This window comes from Balaenoptera ricei, chromosome 7 (genome assembly GCF_028023285.1).
Source record: "Balaenoptera ricei isolate mBalRic1 chromosome 7, mBalRic1.hap2, whole genome shotgun sequence".
NCBI classification, from domain to species: Eukaryota; Metazoa; Chordata; class Mammalia; order Artiodactyla; family Balaenopteridae; genus Balaenoptera; species Balaenoptera ricei.
This window is the reverse complement of record NC_082645.1, coordinates 13,871,632-13,893,394: the sequence shown is the minus strand read 5'-3', so window position 1 is coordinate 13,893,394 and position 21,763 is coordinate 13,871,632. Positions and strand designations below refer to the sequence as shown.

General features: G+C 46.9%; 1 protein-coding gene across 1 annotated transcript in view; it reads right to left on the bottom strand.

Annotated features, from left to right (window-relative positions):
* Positions 1-8,363, bottom strand: part of GYPC (glycophorin C (Gerbich blood group)) — a 43,408-nt gene extending 35,045 nt beyond the window's left edge. Inside the window, exon 1 of the mRNA XM_059927678.1 lies at positions 7,981-8,363. Coding sequence (XP_059783661.1) covers positions 7,981-8,029 — 49 coding nt within the window. The 5' untranslated portion in view covers positions 8,030-8,363. The remainder of the gene's footprint in view (positions 1-7,980) is intronic.
* Positions 8,364-21,763: the final 13,400 nt, after the last annotated feature.

Sequence of the window (21,763 nt, the reverse complement as noted above, 5' to 3'; positions counted from 1 at the left end):
GTCTCGGCTGTCAGCAACGCACGTTGCCTCTTGAGTTTCTGTATCATCACATGCAAAATGGAGATAAAAATACTTGCCGTAGGGCTGCTAGAGGGTGAAATGAGATAACTTAAGCAGAGCGCAGCCGACTTTCTACGCTTTGAGTCAGGGAGACAGTCGGTCAGGATACTTTACAGAATTTGTAGAAAAGAAAAAAAAAAGAGACTGTAAAATTAAAAAAAAAATGACAGCTTGGGATTTTCAGCCAAAGCTGAAATGAATTCATTAAAATGAGAACTTTGGCAGAAGCTGAAGGAGGGCCATTCAAATGACAAGTCAGTCCCACTGCACGATCAAAGGAGAGAAGGCCCAGCTTCCTCGCAGGAGTTCAAGCACGGGGAAGAGGCTGGAAAGGGAGAGAAGGGGCCCCTCCCAGGAGAGAGGGGAGGCCCAGCTCTGCACCCATCCAATGGCAGCATCAAGGGAAAGAGAAAAACGCTGGTGAGAGAAGACACTGAAAGATGGAGCGGCTGCGGGCCAGATGGGAGGGAAGGGGCCCCATGTGCACACAGGTTGGGGTGCACAAGGCATGCCAGGTGGGGAAAGGTCAGTGGGCTGAGCCAGAGGCCACTGTGGGCCCCCGAGGGGGCAGGGCTTACACAGGATTGGGAGAGGACGCAGGTGAATATGGGACCGACAGCACTCTCTGTGTAGACCAGGCTTGTCTACACTGGTTGGAACTTCACATCCCTCCATCCATCCATCCATCCTTCCATCCATCCATCCCTCCCTCCCTCCCTCTGTCCCTCCATCCATCCCTCCATCTATCCATCCATTCATTCATGTTTTTTTTTTAACATCTTTATTGGCGTATAATTGCTTTACAATGGTGTGTTAGTTTCTGCTGTATAACAAAGTGAATCAGCTATACATATACATATATCTCCATATCCCCTCCCTCTTGCATCTCCCTCCCACCCTCCCTATCCCACCCCTCTAGGTGGTCACAAAGCATCGAGCTGATCCATGAGTGTTTTTAAGGAGGCTACTCTTCCCCAAGGCAGCTGAGACCCCTATTGTTAAGGGGCTGGCGTTCAGGTGAGGCTGGGGGAGCAAGTGTGGTCCTCCTCGGGTACTAGGTAAGGAGACTGAACTGCAGAGGGTAAAAGGTTTGCTCAAAGTCACATAGCTGGTGGGAGAGGACACATGCTCTCCGCTGCTCTCCGACCACCTTGCCCACTCTGATAAATGCAGGAAGGAGCAGATGCCTTGGAGGCAGCTGTCCTAGCTCAGAAGGGAACAGCGTCCCAGGGCTATTGCAAGGACAGCTCCCCTGCTGGGTCTGAGGGCCTTGCCCACCTGGAACCCAAGGATCAGGGCAGACTGTGCCTCCTCTCCTTGGTATTATTTTCCATGGCAAATGAGCAAACAGGGACAGGAGCAGGGTATGCGGAGGGAGCTGGGCAGTGGGGAGTGAGCCAGAACTCACTGAGGACACCCTCAACCACTCAGGCAGGGGCAGTGGTGAACTCGGACCAGGCACTATACTAGGAGTTTTATCTGTGAGCTGAGATGCCACGGGGCGGGCGCCATGTTCAAGGCCACGGCCAGGTCAGAGCTGGTCCACATTCAAACCCAAATCCTGAGCTCTAAAGCTGGTATTCTAACCTCCTCATCACTAGCCAATTGAGGCCAAGTGTAGCTGTACTAAATGTCTTCAAAAAGCACATCAGGGGGAACTGAGCTCAAAGCCCCCGCTTGCTAAAGGCTGTGCGTGTTGTGTACGGTTCCAGTGAGAGTGCTTGGTGAGCATCTCCAGCGAAAGGGCCTTTCATAGCCAGTGGACTTTGCTGCCCGGTGAACACGGAGGTCACAGACCGGAATCCAACACAGAAGGCAGGCAGGCAGGATTGTTTACCTGGGTTTGATCTGGCGAACCACAATTCCCTTCACTTTAAGACACTGCTGAGAACACATGTGCCCATAGCTATGGGTAAAATAGGACAACTCTCCGTTCCAGCGTCCATGGGGGGAGTGCTGGGGCCCAGGGTCAGCTGGCAGCCGCACACTTGAACCCTCATAAAAGTGGGCGTTGTATGAAGGAGAAGGAGGGTAGAAGGTCCCAGCTGTGCTCCCTGCAAGTGGCATGCCAGTCCGTCCATCACAGTGGAGATAAAATGCCTCCATCAGGTGTGGTGGGTGCAGTGAGATGATGGGGCAACCTTGCCGAGAGCGTGTCCCTCCCAAGGGCCCCCAAATGCGAGCCTCCTTCCCTCAGAGACCTGGCAGGGGTCACAGGTGTGTCTGCTGAGCCCCAGAGAGTATGCCGACCGCAGTGTTTTGGCAATAAGAGAAGGGATATGTGGCAGATACAAGACAGGGACTATAATAAAAGCATCATAAACAGTTATTCATTCCAGTTATTTTAAACTCTCAGTCTGATAATTCCCACATCTCTGCCATGTCTGGTTCTGGTTCTGACTCTGTCTCTTCAAACTGTGTGTTTTGCCTTCTAGTATGTCTTGTAATTTTTCTTGGCAGCCAGATGTCATATATTGGGTAAAAGGACCTATTGTAATGGGGTGGCGAGGTGTGGGGGAGGGGAAGCACCCTATGGTCCTAGGATGAGATCTGTAGCCCATCCCTCTGGAGCGTGAACTTCACAAGTGTTCCTCCGTGTTTTCCTCTCCTTGCAGGTGGGCCCAGATGGCTACAGTGAGCTGGAGTTGGGTATTTTCCTTCCCCCAGGTCAGTTATGCTCTGATAGTATCCCATCGGGTTCGGCTCTGGTTAACTAGCTTCCCTGAGGCCAGGCTTTGTTAAGAACAGGTGCGCTGGTCCCCTCCTTCCTGCCGGAAATTCAAGAAGACTTTACTCCGATATTTACCGTGGGCACCTGCTCAAACTCCAGGAGGTGGATCTCACAGTATTGCGGGGGACCCCTAATGACTAGGTCCCCCTGGAGTTTTTAACTCTCAGAGGAGTCCACACTGAGCCTCCAGCAATTCGTCAGTCCTAAAGAGTCATGAATGAGAGCTGCAGAAGATTTCGGGCCAGGAGGAAGGGTAGGACTGCAGAGTCAGGCAGGTGGGCAGCCAATGATGCTGACACCCATCACCGGGCCAGGCAGGTGGGTGCCTGTCTGTGAGTGCAGGGAACCAGAACACAGGCTCTCTGGTGGCTGGAGGGAGGGTCGGGGGAAGCTGTGTGAGGCTGGGTCTGTGAAGGGACCTAGCATCTTGGGCTCAGGCTCTCGCTGGTGTGAGAGAGAACTGGCCCCTGACAGTATCTGCCGTTGACTAAGATGTGGCACGCTAACGTTCATTCTGAAAGGAGGTACCCAAATTAAAATTTATAATGACTAAGGGCAGGAAGTGGTGTTCCTGCAGAGGTTCAGATTACATAATGATGTGAAGGAAGCCCTAAGCAAAGATGGGGGAGGGCGGGAGGGGGAGGGGATGAGGAGTAAGGAGGGAGAAGATGAAATACCCAATCAGTGCTGAGCGGGAAGGGGAGCTAGGCGGTGATGGCTGGGGCCCATCAGCATGTTCTGAGAATCTGTTTTGGTTTGACTCTTTGGTCCATTTCAATTTATTTTATGCTGCCCTCCAAGTTCTGGATTAGGAGCTATTGAGCAGATGATTTTTAAAAGGGGCCTTTGGCCTCTGGAGCGGACGTGGGCCTGGAAGTGTTGGCCTTTGGGTTGTCTGTGCGGCCACCTGTTCGTGTCCAAGTTGCTGGCTGAGCTCCTCTCTGAGCTAGGCCCCGGTGCCGGGGGGACAGGTGGGGTCACAGAGCTTCTTGGAAGTCAGAATTCCTGGAAGGTGACAGACTCAGAAATCTGTCGGGGCTGCAAAGTGTCCCCAGGGCCAGGGTGGGTGGTTTTCTAGTGTCAGGAGGCCCCAGGGAGGCCTTAACTGACCAGTAGGTGTATGTGTGCAGGGCGCGGTACCCAGAGCGCCCAGGGGCCTGAAGCAGGCAGGCGTGAGGGTGAAGCTGGAGGGACAGGACCATCCAGGCACAGAGACGGGCCCTAGGGATGTCAACCTGAGCGGGCTGTGGAAGGCAGGGTGGAGGGCAGCAGCTGGCCCAGTGTGGGTCAGGCCCGACCACAGAGATGGGAGTGAGGGCGGGCAGCCATGGGCCGAGGTTAGACCACAGGCCTGGCTGAAAATCTGTGGAGTCGTTAGCGGGTTCTGAGTGTCTGTGCAAAGCCGTAGCCATGATTTCCTTGGCACAGTTCTCACGGTGTGTGGGCAGCAGAAGGCCCCGCCTGGCACACAGGGCCAGCAGGCCCACATGCACCCTAACGCCCCCCTTAGGTTGGCCTCTGTTGGCTCTGGGGTCTCACAGCCTGTGTCCACAGGCTGGCTGTGCCCTCGGGACCTGGGAGCCCTGGGGAAGGCCATCACCCTCCAGCCTCCAGGGCTTCATCTGCAAAACACGGGAGAATATGCCTGTGGGGCCAGGCTGTAGAGGAGTGACCCATGCAAGGCTGGACCACAGGCCTTGGCATAGAGGTACTGACGTTGTTCTTACATTATCAAGAGCAAACCCAGCTGCCGTCTGCTAAGGAGACTCTGGAGATGACTAGCACCTGCAGGCCAGGATTGCTTTGATTAGTTCTGTTAACAAGAGCCGCAAATAACGCTATCACTGGGCGCGGTGCCAGGTCCTTAGTCTCTGGTTCATCACGCGACTCCTGCCAAGCCGCTGTTATCCTTCCCACCTACAGATGAGAAAACCGAGGCTCCGAGGTATTGTGCACCTCCCCAAAGCCAGTAAGTGTCGGGGATGAGATCACATCTGCTCTGACTCTACAGCACAGCCCAGTGTGGGCTCTGGTCCACCCTCTTACTCACCATAAGAGAAGGGACACATCATTTAACTTCTGGGGCGTGTTTCCTCACTGGTGAGGGACCTGGTAGGAAGCGGGCAAAGGCCACACAAGGTATTTCCCAGCAAAACAAATACAATATCTTACAGAGGTACAAAAACATGTGTAATTACAGAGGCGCACTCACAGGTGACAACATGGTGTACTCATCAGATTGGCCAAGATAAAAACCACACAGTGTGAATGAGGATGTGGGGAAATAACGATTTTCATTGGCTACTGGTAAGTGTTAGAAATTCATGTGACCTTTTGGAGGGTAATTTTTCAGTATCTACTAACATTGTAAATGTACATACTCTTGGTCTCAGAAATTAAAATTCTGGGGGAATTTATCCTAAAGGTATACAAACACATGCATGCAAAACCCTACTTACAAGGGTTGTCATGGCAGCCCTGTGGCTAAAAAAAGAAATCAAAGACTGTACACAACCCAAATGTCCATTTGTGGAGGAATTGGCTAAATAAAATAACCAATTCGTTTATAATATTCATGCTGTGCGGCCCCAGAAGGATGAGTCTATATACGGTGATAAGGTATAATCTGTAGGATATAGTCTTATGAACAAAAAAGATGAGGTCGAATATGTGTTTCATTTTGCCAATGAAAAATTAATTGTATATACATATAACACTTCTAGAAGCAGTCTCATAAATGAATAAAGTTACTGCCCTGGAGGTGGGAAGAAAGTTATTCTTTTCTATCATGAACTCTTCACGCGTTGTTTAACTTTGTTTGGTTTGTAGCTGTGCTTACTGGGCCTGTTGTATTTGCTCAGTCTTTGAAAGGTGTTTTGGTTGGGGTCTCCGAAGGGCATTTGATGGACCATATATCTGCCACCCAAAGACGCAAACCGATTTTATTTGCCAGCCTCTCTGTGCTAGTGAAGGGCCTCTCTGTGCTAGTGAAGGGCCTCTCTCTCTCTCCCCATAGTGGATGGGCGGATGCGCTCCCACTGCAAACACAGAACACCTCTTACCCCTCACTCCTGTTTCCCAGAGGGCACTGCAAGTCCCCAGAAATAACTGCGCAACTCTGGGCACCCTTGTAAGGTCCAGCTGCTGGCTGTGCCGAGGCCATGTGACTCCCAAAGCCACGGATATCTGGAGGGGTTGCGCAATGGCTGTGATGGAATGTCATCTGGCACTGAACGAAACCCTCCCTGCTTTTCCCAGAGGTGGCACATTCTATATAAAGCTGCCAGACCTGGCCATCTCCTTGCTGAGCCTGACCCCTTCCCTCCAAGGGCAAGGCAATGGATTTCTGCACAGGACTCCTCCGCAATAATGTGGCCTTTGGGCTTATGGGAGTTGGCTGAACCCATGAGCCCAAAGGCTAGGCTAGGGGAGGCCTGGCCGGGAGGGAGCAGAGGGTCCTCTCTGTTCTAACGTCTGGCTCTGAGGGGCAGTGATGTAAACTGAGACAGGATATAGACACATCCTGCCTGAGTCAGCAGCGCGAAATAGGGCCCCGTGGTTCTCCCACGGCAGAGATCCTGCCAGAAAGTCAATCCTAAGGGTAATCTGGAATGGTATGCAAGTAAGGGCTGCATCCCCACCAGTTCCGGAAGGGAAGTGTCTGCAGTCATTGGTCAAGGTCTGAAACTTGAATCCTGGAGAATTGCCGCAGGGGGAGGAGGGGGCGGGGGCGTGCGGTCGGTTCGGGGTGGGGGGTGGGGTGGGGGGGGCAGGACAAGGCTCCCGGAGCAAGCGTGTCCTCTCCAGACAGGAATGGCTGTAGGCCTGCACTTCCTCGGTGCCTGAACTGGAATAATTACAGTGCCTTGTCCCCTTAACCCTGGTCCCGACACACACACACACACACTCGCTCACTAGTGTCTGACTCACCCTCACAGACACACACACGTAAACACTAACTCATGGATCCACAGTATGATGTAAGATGAAAATAAGGATGCCCGACACTTATCAAGCACTTAACACGTGTTCATCTCTGCGCTGAGCCGCTGACATGCACTTAATTCTCACAGCCCAAAGAGGCACGCTATCCTGCTATTCCCACTTTGCGGATGAGGAAACCGTAGCTAAGAGAGGTGGGCTCGCCTCAGGTCCTTGTAGCAAGAGGTCCCAATGCAGGCAGCAAGGCCCTGACTCCACGAGGTTCTCTGTGCACGCCCAGATGGCGCCGAGGGCCCTCACCCACCCGTACACACGTGGCCACGTACACACAGAGGCGCAGAGCATGCAGATACAGACCCAGCCGCGCTCACCCAGGCTCAAGTTTGCCGCCTAAGGCCACACAACCTTGTTCTTTTTTTAAAGACGTATAAACCCATATCATGATCGTGTTAATTACGTAACGTGATTACATTCTAGACTCAGAATGTCTCCTCTCTGACAGTTTCATACGATCAGACCTAACCAGGGAGGGATCAACATTCTTTTTTTTTAAATAAAATTTTACTTCTTTATTGCAAAAGCCCAGTGGCGGGGGAGGCCCAGCAGTGTTTCGGAACATTGCTTTTGAGATTCACAGAGAATCTCACGGTGATTTCCTTTCCGCAAGAAAGCATGTGATGGTTTTAGAAAGAAAGAAAACAGCCTCTGAAGAACTGCAACCGCCCGAACGGTCAAGGCGAGCGGATCCCTGCAACATGGGCGTGGGCGTGCGGCTGGTTCCCGCCCCGGGAGAGAGTCGGGAAGTTGGCGGAGTTAACCCAGAGTTTCTGCGGACGCGCCTCCACCGTCCTGCCCGGGCAGCTCCGGCAAACAACTTTTGCTTTCTCTCTGCGCTGCTTACCGATCTGCCTCTCCCCCCTTTATTCTCTTAGGGGAAAAGTTCTGGCCACAGGCGCGTCCCCAACAGCACACAAAGAAACAGAAAGCCAGCGGATGGCCGCGGGGGCGGTGGTGGCCTCTCCAGGCCCAGGGCGCGCGGAGCCCGCTTACCAGGCTCGGGGCTCCGGACCGGGACCCCGCGATGCCCGGGGCGCTGTGATGCCCGGGACCCCGCGATGCCCGGGGACGCGGCCGGGCGGGCCCCTAGTCCCCCAGGAGGCCGGGCGCGGCCGGAACCCCGGGGCTCCTTGCCCACCACCCGCAACCCGGCTCGGCCCCCGCGGACCCGTCCCCTGGCGAGTACTCACCTTGGCGGGGCGGGGACGGGGGCGGCGGTGTGACCTGGGGGCTGCTCATTGCCGACCGATGCGGGGCGCGGCCCGGGGGACGGTGGTTGGCCCTCAGCAGCCGGGAGGAAGCGGCACCTGTGTCACACTCCTCGGCGCGGCCCGAGGGGAGGGGCTCCGGCCCCGAGATAGGCAGACTTCATTTAGTTTTTTCTGCAGACTTGGCTGGTGGGGTTTCCACCCCTTTTTTTTTTTTTTTTTTTTTAACACAGACACCCGCCCACTTCTGAACTCTTCTGTGCTCCGACTTCCCTGCGCAAGAATCACATTTTTCTAACTAGTTTCTGTTTCCCTCTGCAGCTACCACATACAGAGGTTGTGGTTGAGAATTACCCCCCACGTGTGGGCTGAAAAACTCCCAGATGTGACATGAGGGCCTGCCCCGCCACCATCCGGGACGGTGACCAAATACGGCCAGACCTGCGTTTCAGTCTTGGCTGGTCCTTATGAGGCCTCTCAGATCCGCGGGGCTTTTGTGGCCTGGGAAGAGTTCCTGGCTGGCTGGCCCCTTCCGGCCCACCGTCCCAATCCATGGGCTAATGTCTGAGAAAGAGTCTTAGGGAAAAAGGATTGCTGGACAAAGGCCTGTGACTTATTTGGATCACCTTTGTTTGAGGCTTCCAGACAGAGTGGAGTTTGTGGAGAATTCACTTTATTAGGCAATTAAAAACTCGACATGGATTTTGACACTCTGGTTAGTTAAATGCAGTCTACCCATCTCAACCAAAAAGAATGGTGTGTGATATGCAGCATTAAGTTCTCCTCACCCCGCAGAGAGAAAGGCAGGGAGCTTGAGAACGTGTCACCCTTGTTTTAAATCCCAGTCCCAGGAAACACCCTGTCCTTCTGTCTCATGTCTGATCTTTCCCGCGGTGCTTTTCATTGCTGTTTACCTGACAGTCCTCACCTCTGCTGCAATCCCAGGGCACCATTCCAGCTGTCTGTACAATGTGTATGCTGTTGGGAGTACCCTCCCGATTGAACACAACTCAAGGCTGCCCCCTGGAGGTGTGCGATGCAGGTGCTCTGCCCAGTTCCTCCCAGGCTGGACCACTCCAGGCATCTCTATTAGAGCTGCCTGTTTGACACAGTGGGAAACTGTTCCTAATTCTCTTGAGTTAGATATTGCTTATAGATCTTTAATCAGACTTCCATGCTCAACATGTCCATGTTGACGTGAAGTGAACTATTCACAGAATGTCTTTGGCCAGGTGTGGAAATTTTGAGTCTCAGTTTCCTCATCTGTAAAATGGAGACAAGAACACCTACATTCCAGAGTTTTAGAGAGACAATGTCTATAAAATAACAGTGGGGCAGAAGAGGCATTTAGTAGAAGCTGGCAGTGATTACTGTAACCATGTAACATTTTGTTTTGTAATAGATATAGGTCCATGTTGGATAATAGTATCCGTTGTGTTCAGAGTTCACAAATAAAACAACTTCAATTATCTGAAATGCAGCTGGGGAGCTGAAAGGAAGCCAAAGACCCGCCAGGTAACTGAAGAATGAGTCCCTAGGCCATCCCACCTCACTTATGGGAGAACTTCTCAGAGGCTCATTTACAGTTAACTGGCCTTTAGACATAAGCATAAGAGGTTTGTTTAATTAATTTCTTGGGGTAGGACAGGTTAAAAGCACCAAAAAGTAACAAGAATTCCTTATAGACAGGAAGCCAAAAACTAAGTAACTAACTAAACGACTGAACAGCAAAGGTAGAAATCCAGACAAACTAAAGAGTTCAGATACAAGAACAAAGTAGCATTTGTTATACAACTAAAACATCTTTGCTCCATCCTTAAGTGGAGGATGTGACTTCACCGTGGGGTACCAAGGAGCTAAGGCTTTGGGACTCCATCTGGGTTTGAGTCTTTACTGCCTTCCAACTGAGTAGCCATCAGCATTTTACTTAATTTCTCTGAGTCTCACTTTTCTCGTCTATGAAACTGAAGCAATCTGCAAAGTTGTTGTGAGTGATACATTAGACAATTAACCATTAATGGGATAGTACGATGTCTTACTCAGCACATAGAAGTTAAAGATATCGGTCCCCATCCCCTTCACAGGAACACTTGGTTTATGTTAAGGACCCCAGGCCATTCTGAAAAGAAGGTAAGTAGTATTTAATAGTGAGTAGTTCAGCTAGCAGGGACACGTTTGGTATATTTTAGAAGATTTAACCATGGAAGTGTCTAATTTTAAAGAAATGAGGGCTATTTTAAAAAGGTAAAATAATTATATGAAACATTAGATTATATGGCAAGAGTCTGACATTACATCGCAGAAACACATTACTAGTGTGTCTTCATGTGTAGGATGTTTATTAATGGAGTAAAGAACTCAGCTATATCTTATAAAAATAAGACAGTTCTTATCTCACTTAATTCCCATAAATACCTTCAAAGAGGATATTGCCAAGAGCCCACTTTTAAGGTGAGAAAACTGAGGTTGGGAGCAGTGACAAGAACTTGTCCAAGGCAGTGGAGCCAGGATTGAGACAGTACAGTACCTTGAAAAGTACAGTAGTACAGCACAACAGCTGGCATCCAGGGGCTGGCATCGAGTGAACAGGCAAGAAGAGTTACTGACTGGAGGAGGGAGAGGAGGTGGGAGATGGTAGAGCTGAAGGATCGTCAGCAATAGGAGAAGGAGGGCAAGCTGCAATTTCACTCACGCCTGACGTTGATGGCACAGGTTCTGGTTCCTTGCTGGATTCAATTCTATCTACCCTCTTGAAAAAATGATCCAGTGATGTCTGGGTAGTAGCTCTTTTCTTCTCATCATAGATGACACGGTAGCAATGGATTGCCTTTTGAACAGCTGCTGCAACCTTCGTGTACCATTCTAGGTTCGGGTCCCGTGCCTGAAAAACTAACAGTGCCTCCTCAAGTAAAGAAAATCCCCTTGCCATTTCCTGTGTCGTGAATCTCTTTGATTCTTCAGTTACTTCTTCCTCTTGTCTCTCTTCATCCTTTCTCTGGGCACGTTCGCATCTTTGAAAGTTCGCGACTTGAAGGTTCCTATGTAGGGGACTTACTGTATTGCAAATACAGTAAGTATTTTTTCCCTTTGGGTCTTTTTCTGGTTCTTTCTCACTGGCACAGAAATAGTTTGACTTATCTGATTGGCAAGTTGGCAGCTTTTAAGAAAACTAGACTGCGGCTCTATATTTTAAGAGGAGTGGAGAGAAGAAACAGGGATTTGGTTCAGTAATGCGTTCACAAACTGTGAGTAATGAGTGTGGAGAGCGGAGTGGAGAAGGTGGGGTGCAGAGAAGCACAGAGAGACCTAGGGTGGCAGGATCCGCAGCCCCCCAGGAAACTTTCCCCTTTCCCAGCAGCACACAGGTCTTCCTGAGGAGAATCCTTCAGTGAGACAGTGTGAAGGCTGAGAGGGAGGAGACCTAATGACGGTCACTAACACTGAGCTGCTAGCCCCCTTTGGTCTAGACCTTGCTAAAGGCTGGCTCTCAGTTTGCCAGGCAGAGCCCCATGTTCAAAGTCGGTGAGGCTGCAAGACCCCGAGCTATAGCCCATGCCCCTACCTTACAGGGCGCCTCATACAAGGGCAGATCTTTACGCATCCATAATGGCCTGTCTCTGGAAGTTTCCAAACCATACCTAGAGAAGAGGGGCAGCACAGAAACCCAGCAGGAATACCAGGTGGTCTGGGATAGTTTGAAGTGACCCTAGGCAAAATCTCATCCATCAGGGACGTATCTAAAGGCAACCTGTTATGGGCTAGGATTGAGATGCTAGGAAGCTTCAGGCTGGGAACCAAAGCAAACAAACAAACAAACAAAACCGACAGAAAGAAAGAGCACAGAGAAATGTGGGAGTGAGGGGCTGGCTTGAATCTTAGAAGAGTCTGTGAAAATGGAACAGCCTGGAGGTCAGCCTGGGTGATTCCCACACTGTAAGGAATGTGTGAATTTCCAGGGAAACATATCCCAGCGGGCATAGGGGCAGATAGGGACAATTTCCTGAGCACCTAGAAAGTGCCAGTCCTGATGCTACGTGAGGACCTCTCACATGTGATTATCGCTAATGTCACAGTGTCCTTACAGGGCAGGTGGTGCTTTGTTTTTGTTTTTTTTTTCCTTTTCCATCTTCTTCATTTTACAGGAGAGGAAACTGGAGACCAGAGAGGTGAAGAAACTGCTCGTGCTCACACAGCTACTCAGGGACGGCTCTGCTGTGGTGGAAGGGCTGCCAGGTCACCCTCCTCAGCACCCCTCCTGCTCAACCCTGTGTCCTGGTGACTCCCTGGTTTCCTGCTCAGCTTGATGGGGCTCTTCATATCGGAGGCCCCAAGACACAAGTAAAGAGGAAGAGAGTTGCTGGACAAGTTTCCAGTGGGTCCCATCAGAACATAGGGAAACAGAATCTTCCAGCACTTAGTGAATTACAAACTTCCAGGGAGTCCTGTTTGGGTCACAGCCCTTTCCCTCTGGATATAAGTTATTGGTATGAAACTGAACTAAAAAATGGCTTCTCCAGTTGCTCCCAGTTGAGCTCGTGGACCCAATAAGGGAAGAGACAGCTTCCTCCTTTGACTTTCTGTTGCGGCTTTTCTTGTCTTGGGCCAAGAGGAGGGAGGAATTCTGGGCATGGAGCTCTGTGACCGGGAAGAAGGAACTGGAGTGGTGACGCTATTTGGCAAACGTTTGCTGTGAACTCTGTGTAGTTTACCTCATTTAATCCCCAGAGCAATCTCACCAGCAAGGAAGGACCAGGACTGGGAGTGTGGCGACATGACATCTCATTAGTGGCTCACCACTTGCCACTTTGCTAAGGGTCTGTGCCTCCAAATTTCCTCATGTGCAAAATGGGGCTAGTGATGCTTACATCTGGTGTGCTTCTAGGGAGTTGGTTGGTGCAGGTCCCCTTTGGAAGCTCACACATTCGTTAAGATAATAAACACAAAGGACTGTAGAAAAACATTTTAGATATCATGTGACGTAAACACACACATAGACATAAATGTGCCATGATCACCGCTAGATATAATTGGTCCACCTCCAGATGGGAATGGTCATGGCAAGGCCCTGCAAACATGGGTGACTATTTATCTATTTCTCCCCTTTATAAGTTTCTTCAGGTGGATGGCTCAAGACAACAAATTTAGCATATTTTATACTCTCTCACTTTTGATAGCCCGTTACAATTATGTGAAAGGAATAATAAAAGAAGTTAGCTTCCTTGCAAACTATTCTATATAGAATGGATAAACAACAAGGCCCTACTGTGTAGCACAGGGAACTATATGCAATATCCTGTAATAAACTATAATGTAAAAAGAATATGGAAAAGAATATATATATGTATAACTGAATCACTTTACTGCACAGCAGAAACTAACACAACATTGTAAACCAACTATACTCCAAAAAAAAAAAAGAAATTAGTTTCCAAAGTGAAGAGGCTTTAAGGGGATCCTTCAGCATGTATGAGATTTCAAGAATCCCGGGAAGTTGGATGGGGTGTGAAGCATGTTGAGGGGAGGAAATAGGGAGACGGAAGCTCCAGCCCAGAGAAGCTCAGGGGGAGGCTGGGGGGTTGGCCATTGTGGGCTGGGTGGGATGGAGAGGGTGTGTCTAAGTCTTCCAGAGACACAGAGGTTTAGGCTCAGAGTCAGCAGGCTGGAGGGTGGGAGTGAGAAGTGGGGGTGGAGACAAGGAGATTTGTGGAAGGTCCACCTCTATTTGGGGTAGAGGAAGCTCCTCCCCCCTCCCAACCTCAATCCCCCCACAGCACTTTGGCCCAGGGACAAAGAACATGTGGATGCATTTAGGAATATTAAGAAACCGTGTTAAGTGAACCAAGGCTGCTAGTGTGGGAAGGAGTTTTTTTTCAGTAAAACCCTCCTCTTTCTGGGATTTTGGGGTCCATAGCCTGTCAGGAAGCTCCTTTTCCACACACCCTAAAACAGAGACCACATAATTCAGAATCACAGATCTCAGAGCCAGATTTTTCCTCCCCAAAGAAAAGCTGATCAGGAAGCAGATAGATTCGGCAATAGAAGAAGAAGTTCTTAACACCCCTTTGGAATAATCAGCCTGGTCTTTCATTTTTAGATGTTGATAGACAACTGTATATGACAACCAAGTCACATACAAGAACCAGAACGTGGAAGAAAAAGGCCAAGTTGAAAAAAAGAAAAAACTAAGCTCAGCTAAAGAAACAGAAATAAATAAGAAAATAATTTGAAACAAAGGAACAAGGCAGAATCTTAATATGTTCAGAGATTTGGGAAAATATTAAAACCATAAAATAAGAGTAGTGTGCTATGAAAAGGAAAAACAAATAATAAGCAAGAATTCTCAAAAATTAACAGTATAATGGCCGAAGTGAAAATTCAGTTAAAGAATTGAAAGTTAAAGCGAACGAAATTCTCCTAGACTCAGGGCAAAACAAGAGAGAAAAGATGAGCCATGACTTAGGAGGTCCAACTAGTGTGAATTTCTCAAAGAGAGAACAGGGAAGATGGAAGGGAGAAAATTACATGTAAATTACATGAAGGAGACAAAGAAGGAGGAAATAGTCCAGAGCTAAAAAAGGAATATAGGTCTTCAGACTGGAAGGGCTGAATTTAAAAAATGCATATATCTCTATTTTATATAATTTCAGAGCAACAATTATGAAGAGAACATTTTTAAAAGCTTTCGGAGACCAGTGGGTGTGGGGTTAGCAGCAGGGACATCTACAGAAGAGTAAAATCATACTGGCATCAGAACTCACATCAATAGTACAGGATGCTAAAAGACAACAAAGCAGTGCTTTCAAAGTTCAGGGGGTGGAGATGCCCTTGAACCTTTAATCTTACTCCTGGCTGAAAGAGCAATTGACTATGAGAGAAGAATAAAGGCATCTCTGGATACGTACAGACTCAAAACATTTAGTTCTTAAAAACAGAAGAGAGCTCTTGGAAGATAAAATTTGCCAGAAAAAGGAGAACGCCACGACAGAGGAGCCCTAGGATCCAGGCGACGGTGGGTGTGGCTGGAGGGCAGGGAGGTTCCAGGCTTTCCTTTCCTTCTGGGGGTTCATGAACTTCAGGAGGGGTAACGCAGTGGGAGAAAAGACGCCTGAATAGCTGGATACACCTGAAAATGTCATGAAAATGCACACATAGCTTCTCCACAAGGAAAAAAAAATGTTGGCTGAAACCCCAGGGAAACAAACAAAAATCTGTACAAATAAGTCATGGTCCAACTATGAAGCCAACTAAAATATGTCATCATTTGGGGCCATTTATGGAAGATGAGAAAAGATCATTCATTTTGCCACAAGTCTGGGGACATTCTCTTGAAAAATGCTGGGACCAAGATGTTGGACCCCAAGAACAGGAGGCATAAACCATCCACACCATAGGGCTCTGCAGTGGAAATGATTCTGTGGCTACCGCACGAAGGCACTGTTAATTGGTATGCAGGTTCAGAATAAGGCTATAGGAAAAAAAAAAAAACATAGAAAACAATTGGGGTCAGGGCACAGACTGCACTTTTTGATAACATTTTGCAAGTGCATGTCAATCGGTGATGGAGGTAGAGGGGAATGATGCTGGTATTTTTGATTGACACAGAGGGCATGGGGGTGTGGATGGCATTTGATGACACAGGAGTGCACCCTACACATTTCCTTAAAAGTTGCAAAGACAATCAACCAAGAGAAAACCAAACATAATGATACAACTACTCGATTTTTGGAGAAAGAAGGGAAAGGAAATGGGGGTGGTGCCACAGTGCTAACCTACCATTGTTCTCAGGACCCTGGAGTGACAGTGATGAAAGGCATGGGCTCACAGAGAATTTTGAGCGTGGACTGGGTTAAGGGCCTCACTCCACCTGCCTCATGTGGGTGTCTTCTTTGGCTGAACCTAAATGTACACTCTGCTGATAAGCCCTTACAAGCAGTGCCCTTCCTCTGGGCATGAGTAAGGGGAGGATGGATCTGGGGTGGGCGTAAATGAATAGTAACTGGCATGAAAAGTCAATATGCGTTGTCTGAAGTTGGCAAGTTAAAAACTGAGATAATTAGTATTTTATCTAGGAAAATGAACTAACCCACTGGAGACCTCCTATTAGTGATGGTCAAAGAGCCTTTTGAGAGCAGGCCTGTGGGTGGGGGAGTATGTGGTGGGAGAGGGCTGCTTTTCAAACAAAAGCCCTCTGTAGTAGTATTTGAATTATTATTTTATTTTTTTTTAAGTTTTGAAGAACACTTGGGAAAACCTAAAATATCAAAAAAACCTCAGCTGGCTGAGAAAATGGGCTTGACTTAGCAAGATGAAATTTAGCAGCAATTAATCTGAGTCTCTGAACTTGTTTCAATAAGATGCACAAGGAGGCATAACTTAACTCAGTCTCCCAGCTTCTCCTCTGCATGATTTAAGGGGAGGGGTCACCGGGGGGTCACTGGGGGAGGGGGGAGTGCCATGGGGGTGGGTCTAAATCTCTGTGATCTCCTTGAAGGACTGGTCCTCCCCACCCCCCAGGCAATTCCAGGTGAGGCTCTAAGTAGAAATGGTAACCCACCTTCTCCCAATGGACCATCCAGATGAATACCATTGTGCCTTCCTGCTTTACTTGAGTCATCACCCAAAGTTCAAGCTGCCCAGTGTCTTCATCCCATCCAGCTCTTAATGCTTAATGTGACTCTGTTGCCCATTCCTCCTGATTCTCCAAAGCCTTCCACCAGTGCTCCAAAACTCACAGTCCTACCAGCCAATTTCCCTGTATTCTGTAAATTTCTGTTAAATGTTATCTTTATGTTCTTGCTCCTTCAGGATCCAGCCTTTCTCTAAGGACATTTCTCCCTCTTTAGTCCTCTCAAGTCAAGATTTTTTTTTTTTTAATATTGTTTGCTTATATATCTACGGTATGTCTATGCCTATATCTGTATCTATATCATCTACATCTATATCTCTATAGATCGCATCTATACCTCTATAGATCGCATCTATACTTGGGAAGATTGCTTTCCAAAGTGCCCATTTCCATTGTCACTAGCAGTGTATGGAGTTCTTGACACTCTACATCTTTAACACTTGGTATTTTGAATCTTTTAAATTTAGTTTTCCAGTTTGGTGTGTAGGACTGTTTCATTGTGGTCTTCATTGGCATCAGTCAATCAATCAATCAATCAATCAGATAAGATGATCAATAAAACTGAGCATCCTAAGAAGCTGGAAAGGGCTCGTGGGCAATTAGATGGGCTGCTGGAACTGGGCTTGCCATCTATCTCTGGCATGGACTTAGTGACATTGGATTAGATACTTCCTCTCTTTGATCTGTAGCTTTCTCATATGTAATGTGGGCATAACAACTCCTACCTGATATATCTGTAGTGAGAATTAAAAACAATATATATATATAAAGTCGCAGGGACATACTAAGTACTCAATAAATAAGGATGCTTTTTCTTATTATCTTTACTCATTGAGTGGTAAAAGTCACCAAAACATAAAAAAGCAGGCAGAACTCCAGGGGACTGTGAGGAGGCAGCAGGGGCCTTGAGAGTTAAGTTTTGAATGACCCCCTGTGATAGCTTGTACTATTATCCAACAAATATTTACTTTTCCCTTCCCCAGCATGAACCCAGTGTACTGCCCTGCCCTATGGGTATTGGGCTGGCTGTGAGGTTTGTTTTGGCCAATGGAATGTAAGTGGACATGACCTCAGCCAAATCCCAGCAGAGGCTTGGAATGTGTCTACATAGTTTGACTTGGCCTCTGGTCCTCCAGCCCTCCACCATGGATGAGCATGCCCCAGGCAGCTGCTGCTTCTTCAGTCTGAGCCATGCTTCTGGAAGTCTCACTGGCTCTTCCTATGCAGTTTTGATGCCTTGATTCAGCTGTGTATGATTGTTGAGACTTGCTGGCAGTGATGGCAGTCTCACATGTATCAGGATTTCATTGTCTATGGCGATAATAAAAAATAATAAACAGAATAGATTTTCTTTACAGATAGAAATTAATATGACAGTGGACAAATAATGTTCCTTGATAAGTATGTTTATCCTCGAAGCTGTTAGTGCTTGTTTTCTCAGAAACACAAAATAATAGGTAAAAAAGATCTGTCTGTTTTGAGAAGAGAAAAAGCAGCTAAAGTAAATGGCACCGTTTTAGTTGTAGTTTTCTCTGTACTGGTGAAGCTTAAAGAGTAGAAATAAATTCCACAAAACTGGAATCTTAAAGGGTGGAAATAAGCAAGATGAGAATATAGAAGTATTTGTAGAACAGTAAACTTTAGACATCATCTAGTGCCACCTTCTCATATACATATAATAAGAAAGGGTTAATACTAGACCCTGCCATCCACCCATCTACTCGCCTATTCATCTATCCATCCATGGGTTCAACAATTCATGTATTCAACAGCCATTCACTGACTATCCATTGTGTGCCAGACACTGATAGGTGTGGAGGATACAGAGATGAATCAGATAAAGAGGGACCTCGAAGAAAAACAGAGACAAACAGTGGAGAGAAACACTTGACCGGAAATTACCACGTGGTGCTCTAGATTCTGCCTAGATATCTTGGCAGGGCTGTTTCTTTGGGAGGCTGGAGCAGAGTGGACAATATTTCTACACGATGTCCAGACTCTTTGAGACTAAGTCTTGTAGTTTTTCCTCAAGCCCCACAGCATTTGGCACTGTGGAGTCCACAGAGATGGAAGGTGATTGAAGATACTTGGTGTGAATGTAGTGGAATCTTCTCCCATAGGTATCAAATTTTAGGTGACTAGCACAGCCCTGTTGCTTTAGCCACCTGGTTCCATGTTATGACCCTTGACCCACCTGGGCAACACATTCTGATTTATACCTCGTCTCCTTCATTCAGTCATTCTTTTTTAAAAAAAATTTTGCCTCTTCTATGTAGCATGTGAGGCAAAACAAGCACTATATTCCTTTTTTTTTTTTAAGCTTTAATTTCCTACTTCAACTATCATTCATACTGGCATATATGATATATCTATTGCTTCTATGTCATTTGGAGAATTATATGAGTTAATACACATATAGCACTAAGAACAGAAACTTAGCTAATATATCTTTGTGTACTTTTATGAAAATTTCTGAATGACAGAGTCTTAACCATGGAATTGCTGAATCAAAGAATAAATAAATCTGAAACACAGAGAGAGACCTACCAATTAACAATTTTCATTCCCAAGTCCTTAGGATATGAAAGTCCCATTTTTGCCATCATAGATCAATGATGTATTAATTTGTAACTTAATGCAATGTATAAAAAATAGCATTTTATTGCTATTTTAATTTTGCATTTTCTTGACTAAAAACAAGCCTGCACATCTCCAGATATATTCTCGTATTTGTGTTCTCTTTGTGAATTGTCTTTTAGGTCGTTTGTCCATTTTTCCTTGGTGGTGATTCTCTCTATTCTTATTGATTTGTTAGAACTCTTTATATATTGTTAATAATGATTATATCTTGATATGATGGGGATTACATGAGGGTATACACACGTAAACACCCATAGGGATGCACTCTTAAGATTTGTGCACTTTACTGTATGTTAGCTATAATCCAGTTAAAACTTTAAAGATAGGAAATCAGACAATAGAAACAGACACACAGAAAATTCAAGTATTGGGCTTATTAGACATGAACTCTATAATTATATGTTCAAGGAATCAGCTAAAGTGGAGATTTTTATCAGGAAACTATAAAGAAGATTATATGAACATTACAGAAATAAAAATACAACAACCTATATTAAAGAACTCAACAGATGAGTTTCACAGCAAACTGGAAAAACAACAGAATTAGTAAGCTGGCAATCAGATCAGCAGAAAATGAAGAGACTGAAGCATGGAGAGAAAAAAAGATGCAAAATACAGAAAAAGAATATGAGCCATGTAGAGCATGGTGAAAATATGGAGCACAGAATTATAATTGAAGTCCCAGAGGGAGAAGAGAATTAAATGGTAAAGAAGATATGCTTGAAAAGTCATGGCTGATAATTTTCCCCAAATGACAAAAGACATCAAGTCACAATTTCAAAAAGTGCTATAAACCTTAAGCAAAATAAGTGCTAGAAATAAACCTATGTCTAAACTTATCACAGAAAGACTGGTAAGAACAAAAGACAGAGAATCCTAAAGGCAGCTAGAGGAAAAAGACATGTTACCTTCAAAGGAGCAACAATTAGACTGAAAACTGACATTTTTTTTCTTTTGGCAGTAGGATTAAACTGGATTTTCTTTTTGTCTGTGTACATTTTAAATATCAGCAGAAAATAATATAAAGCTACTATTTAGGGGAAAATCCAGGTATAGAGGCTAGAACTCTATTTCAGTGATATGGCTCTTCATGGAAATGATTTTCCACATCATCTCAACTTTGCAAATTGTCTGTAGATTAATTTATATTCCACATAAGAAAAACCATTAAACAGTCTACAAATAGCAAATGCTGGAGAGGGTGTGGAGAAAAGGGAACCCTCCTATACTGTTAGTGGGGATGTAAGTTGGTGCAGCCACTATGGAAACAGTATGGAGGTTCCTTAAAAAACTAAAAATAGAACTACCACATGACTTAGCAATCCCACTCCTGGGCAATATCCAAAGGAAACCACACATTGAAAAGATGCATGTACCCCTGTGTTCATAGCAGCATTATTCACAATCACCAAGACATGGAATCAATCTAAATGTCCATCAACAGATGAATGGATAAAGAAGATGTGGTACCTATATATAATGGAATATTGCTCTGCCATAAAAAGAATGAAATAATGCCATTTGCAGTAACATGGATGGATTTAGCGGTTACCATACTAAGTGAAGTAAGGCAGAAAGAGAAAGACAAATACCCTATGATATCACTTATATGTGGAATCTAAAATATGACACAGGAGGACCTTCAAGATGGTAGAGAAGTAAGATGTGGAAATCACTTTCATCCACAAAAATACATCAAAAATACATCTACATGTGGAACAACTTCTACAGAACACCTACTGAACGCTGGCAGAAGACCTCAGACTTCCCAAAAGCAAGAAAATCCCCACGTACCTGGGTAAGGCAAAAGAAAGAAAAAAAAAAAAAAACAGAGACAAAAGAATAGGGACGGGACCTGCACCTCTGGGAGGGAGCTGTGAAGGAGGAAAAGTTTCCACATACTAGGGAGCCCTTTCACTAGCAGAGACGGGGGTGGGTTGGGGGAAGCTTCAGAGCCACAGAGGATAGCACAGCAACAGGGGTGCAGAGGGCAAAGTAGAGAGATTCCTGCACAGAGGATCGGAGCTGGCAGGCACTCACCAGCCTGAGAGGCTTGTCTGCTCACCTGCCGGGGCAGGTGGGGCTGGGAGCTGAGGCTTGGACTTTGGTAGTCAGATCCCAGGGAGAGGACTGGGGTTGGCTGCATGAACACAGCCTGAAGGGGGCCAGTGCACCACAGCTAGCTGGGATGGAGTCTGGGAAAAAGTCTTGACCTGCCTAAGAGGCAAGAGACCATTGTTTTGGGGTGTGTGAGGAGAGGGGATTCAGAGCACCACCTAAATGAGCTCCAGAGATGGGCGTGAGCTGCAGCTATCAGCTCAGATCACAGAGACGGGCATGAAGTGCTAACGCTGCTGCTGCAGCCACCAAGAATCCTGTGTGCAAGCACAGGTCACTATCCACACCCTGTGGGAGCCTGTGCAACCCTCCACTGCCAGGGTCCCGTGATCCAGGGACAAGTTCCCTGGGAGAACACACGGAGTGCCTCAGGCTGTTGCA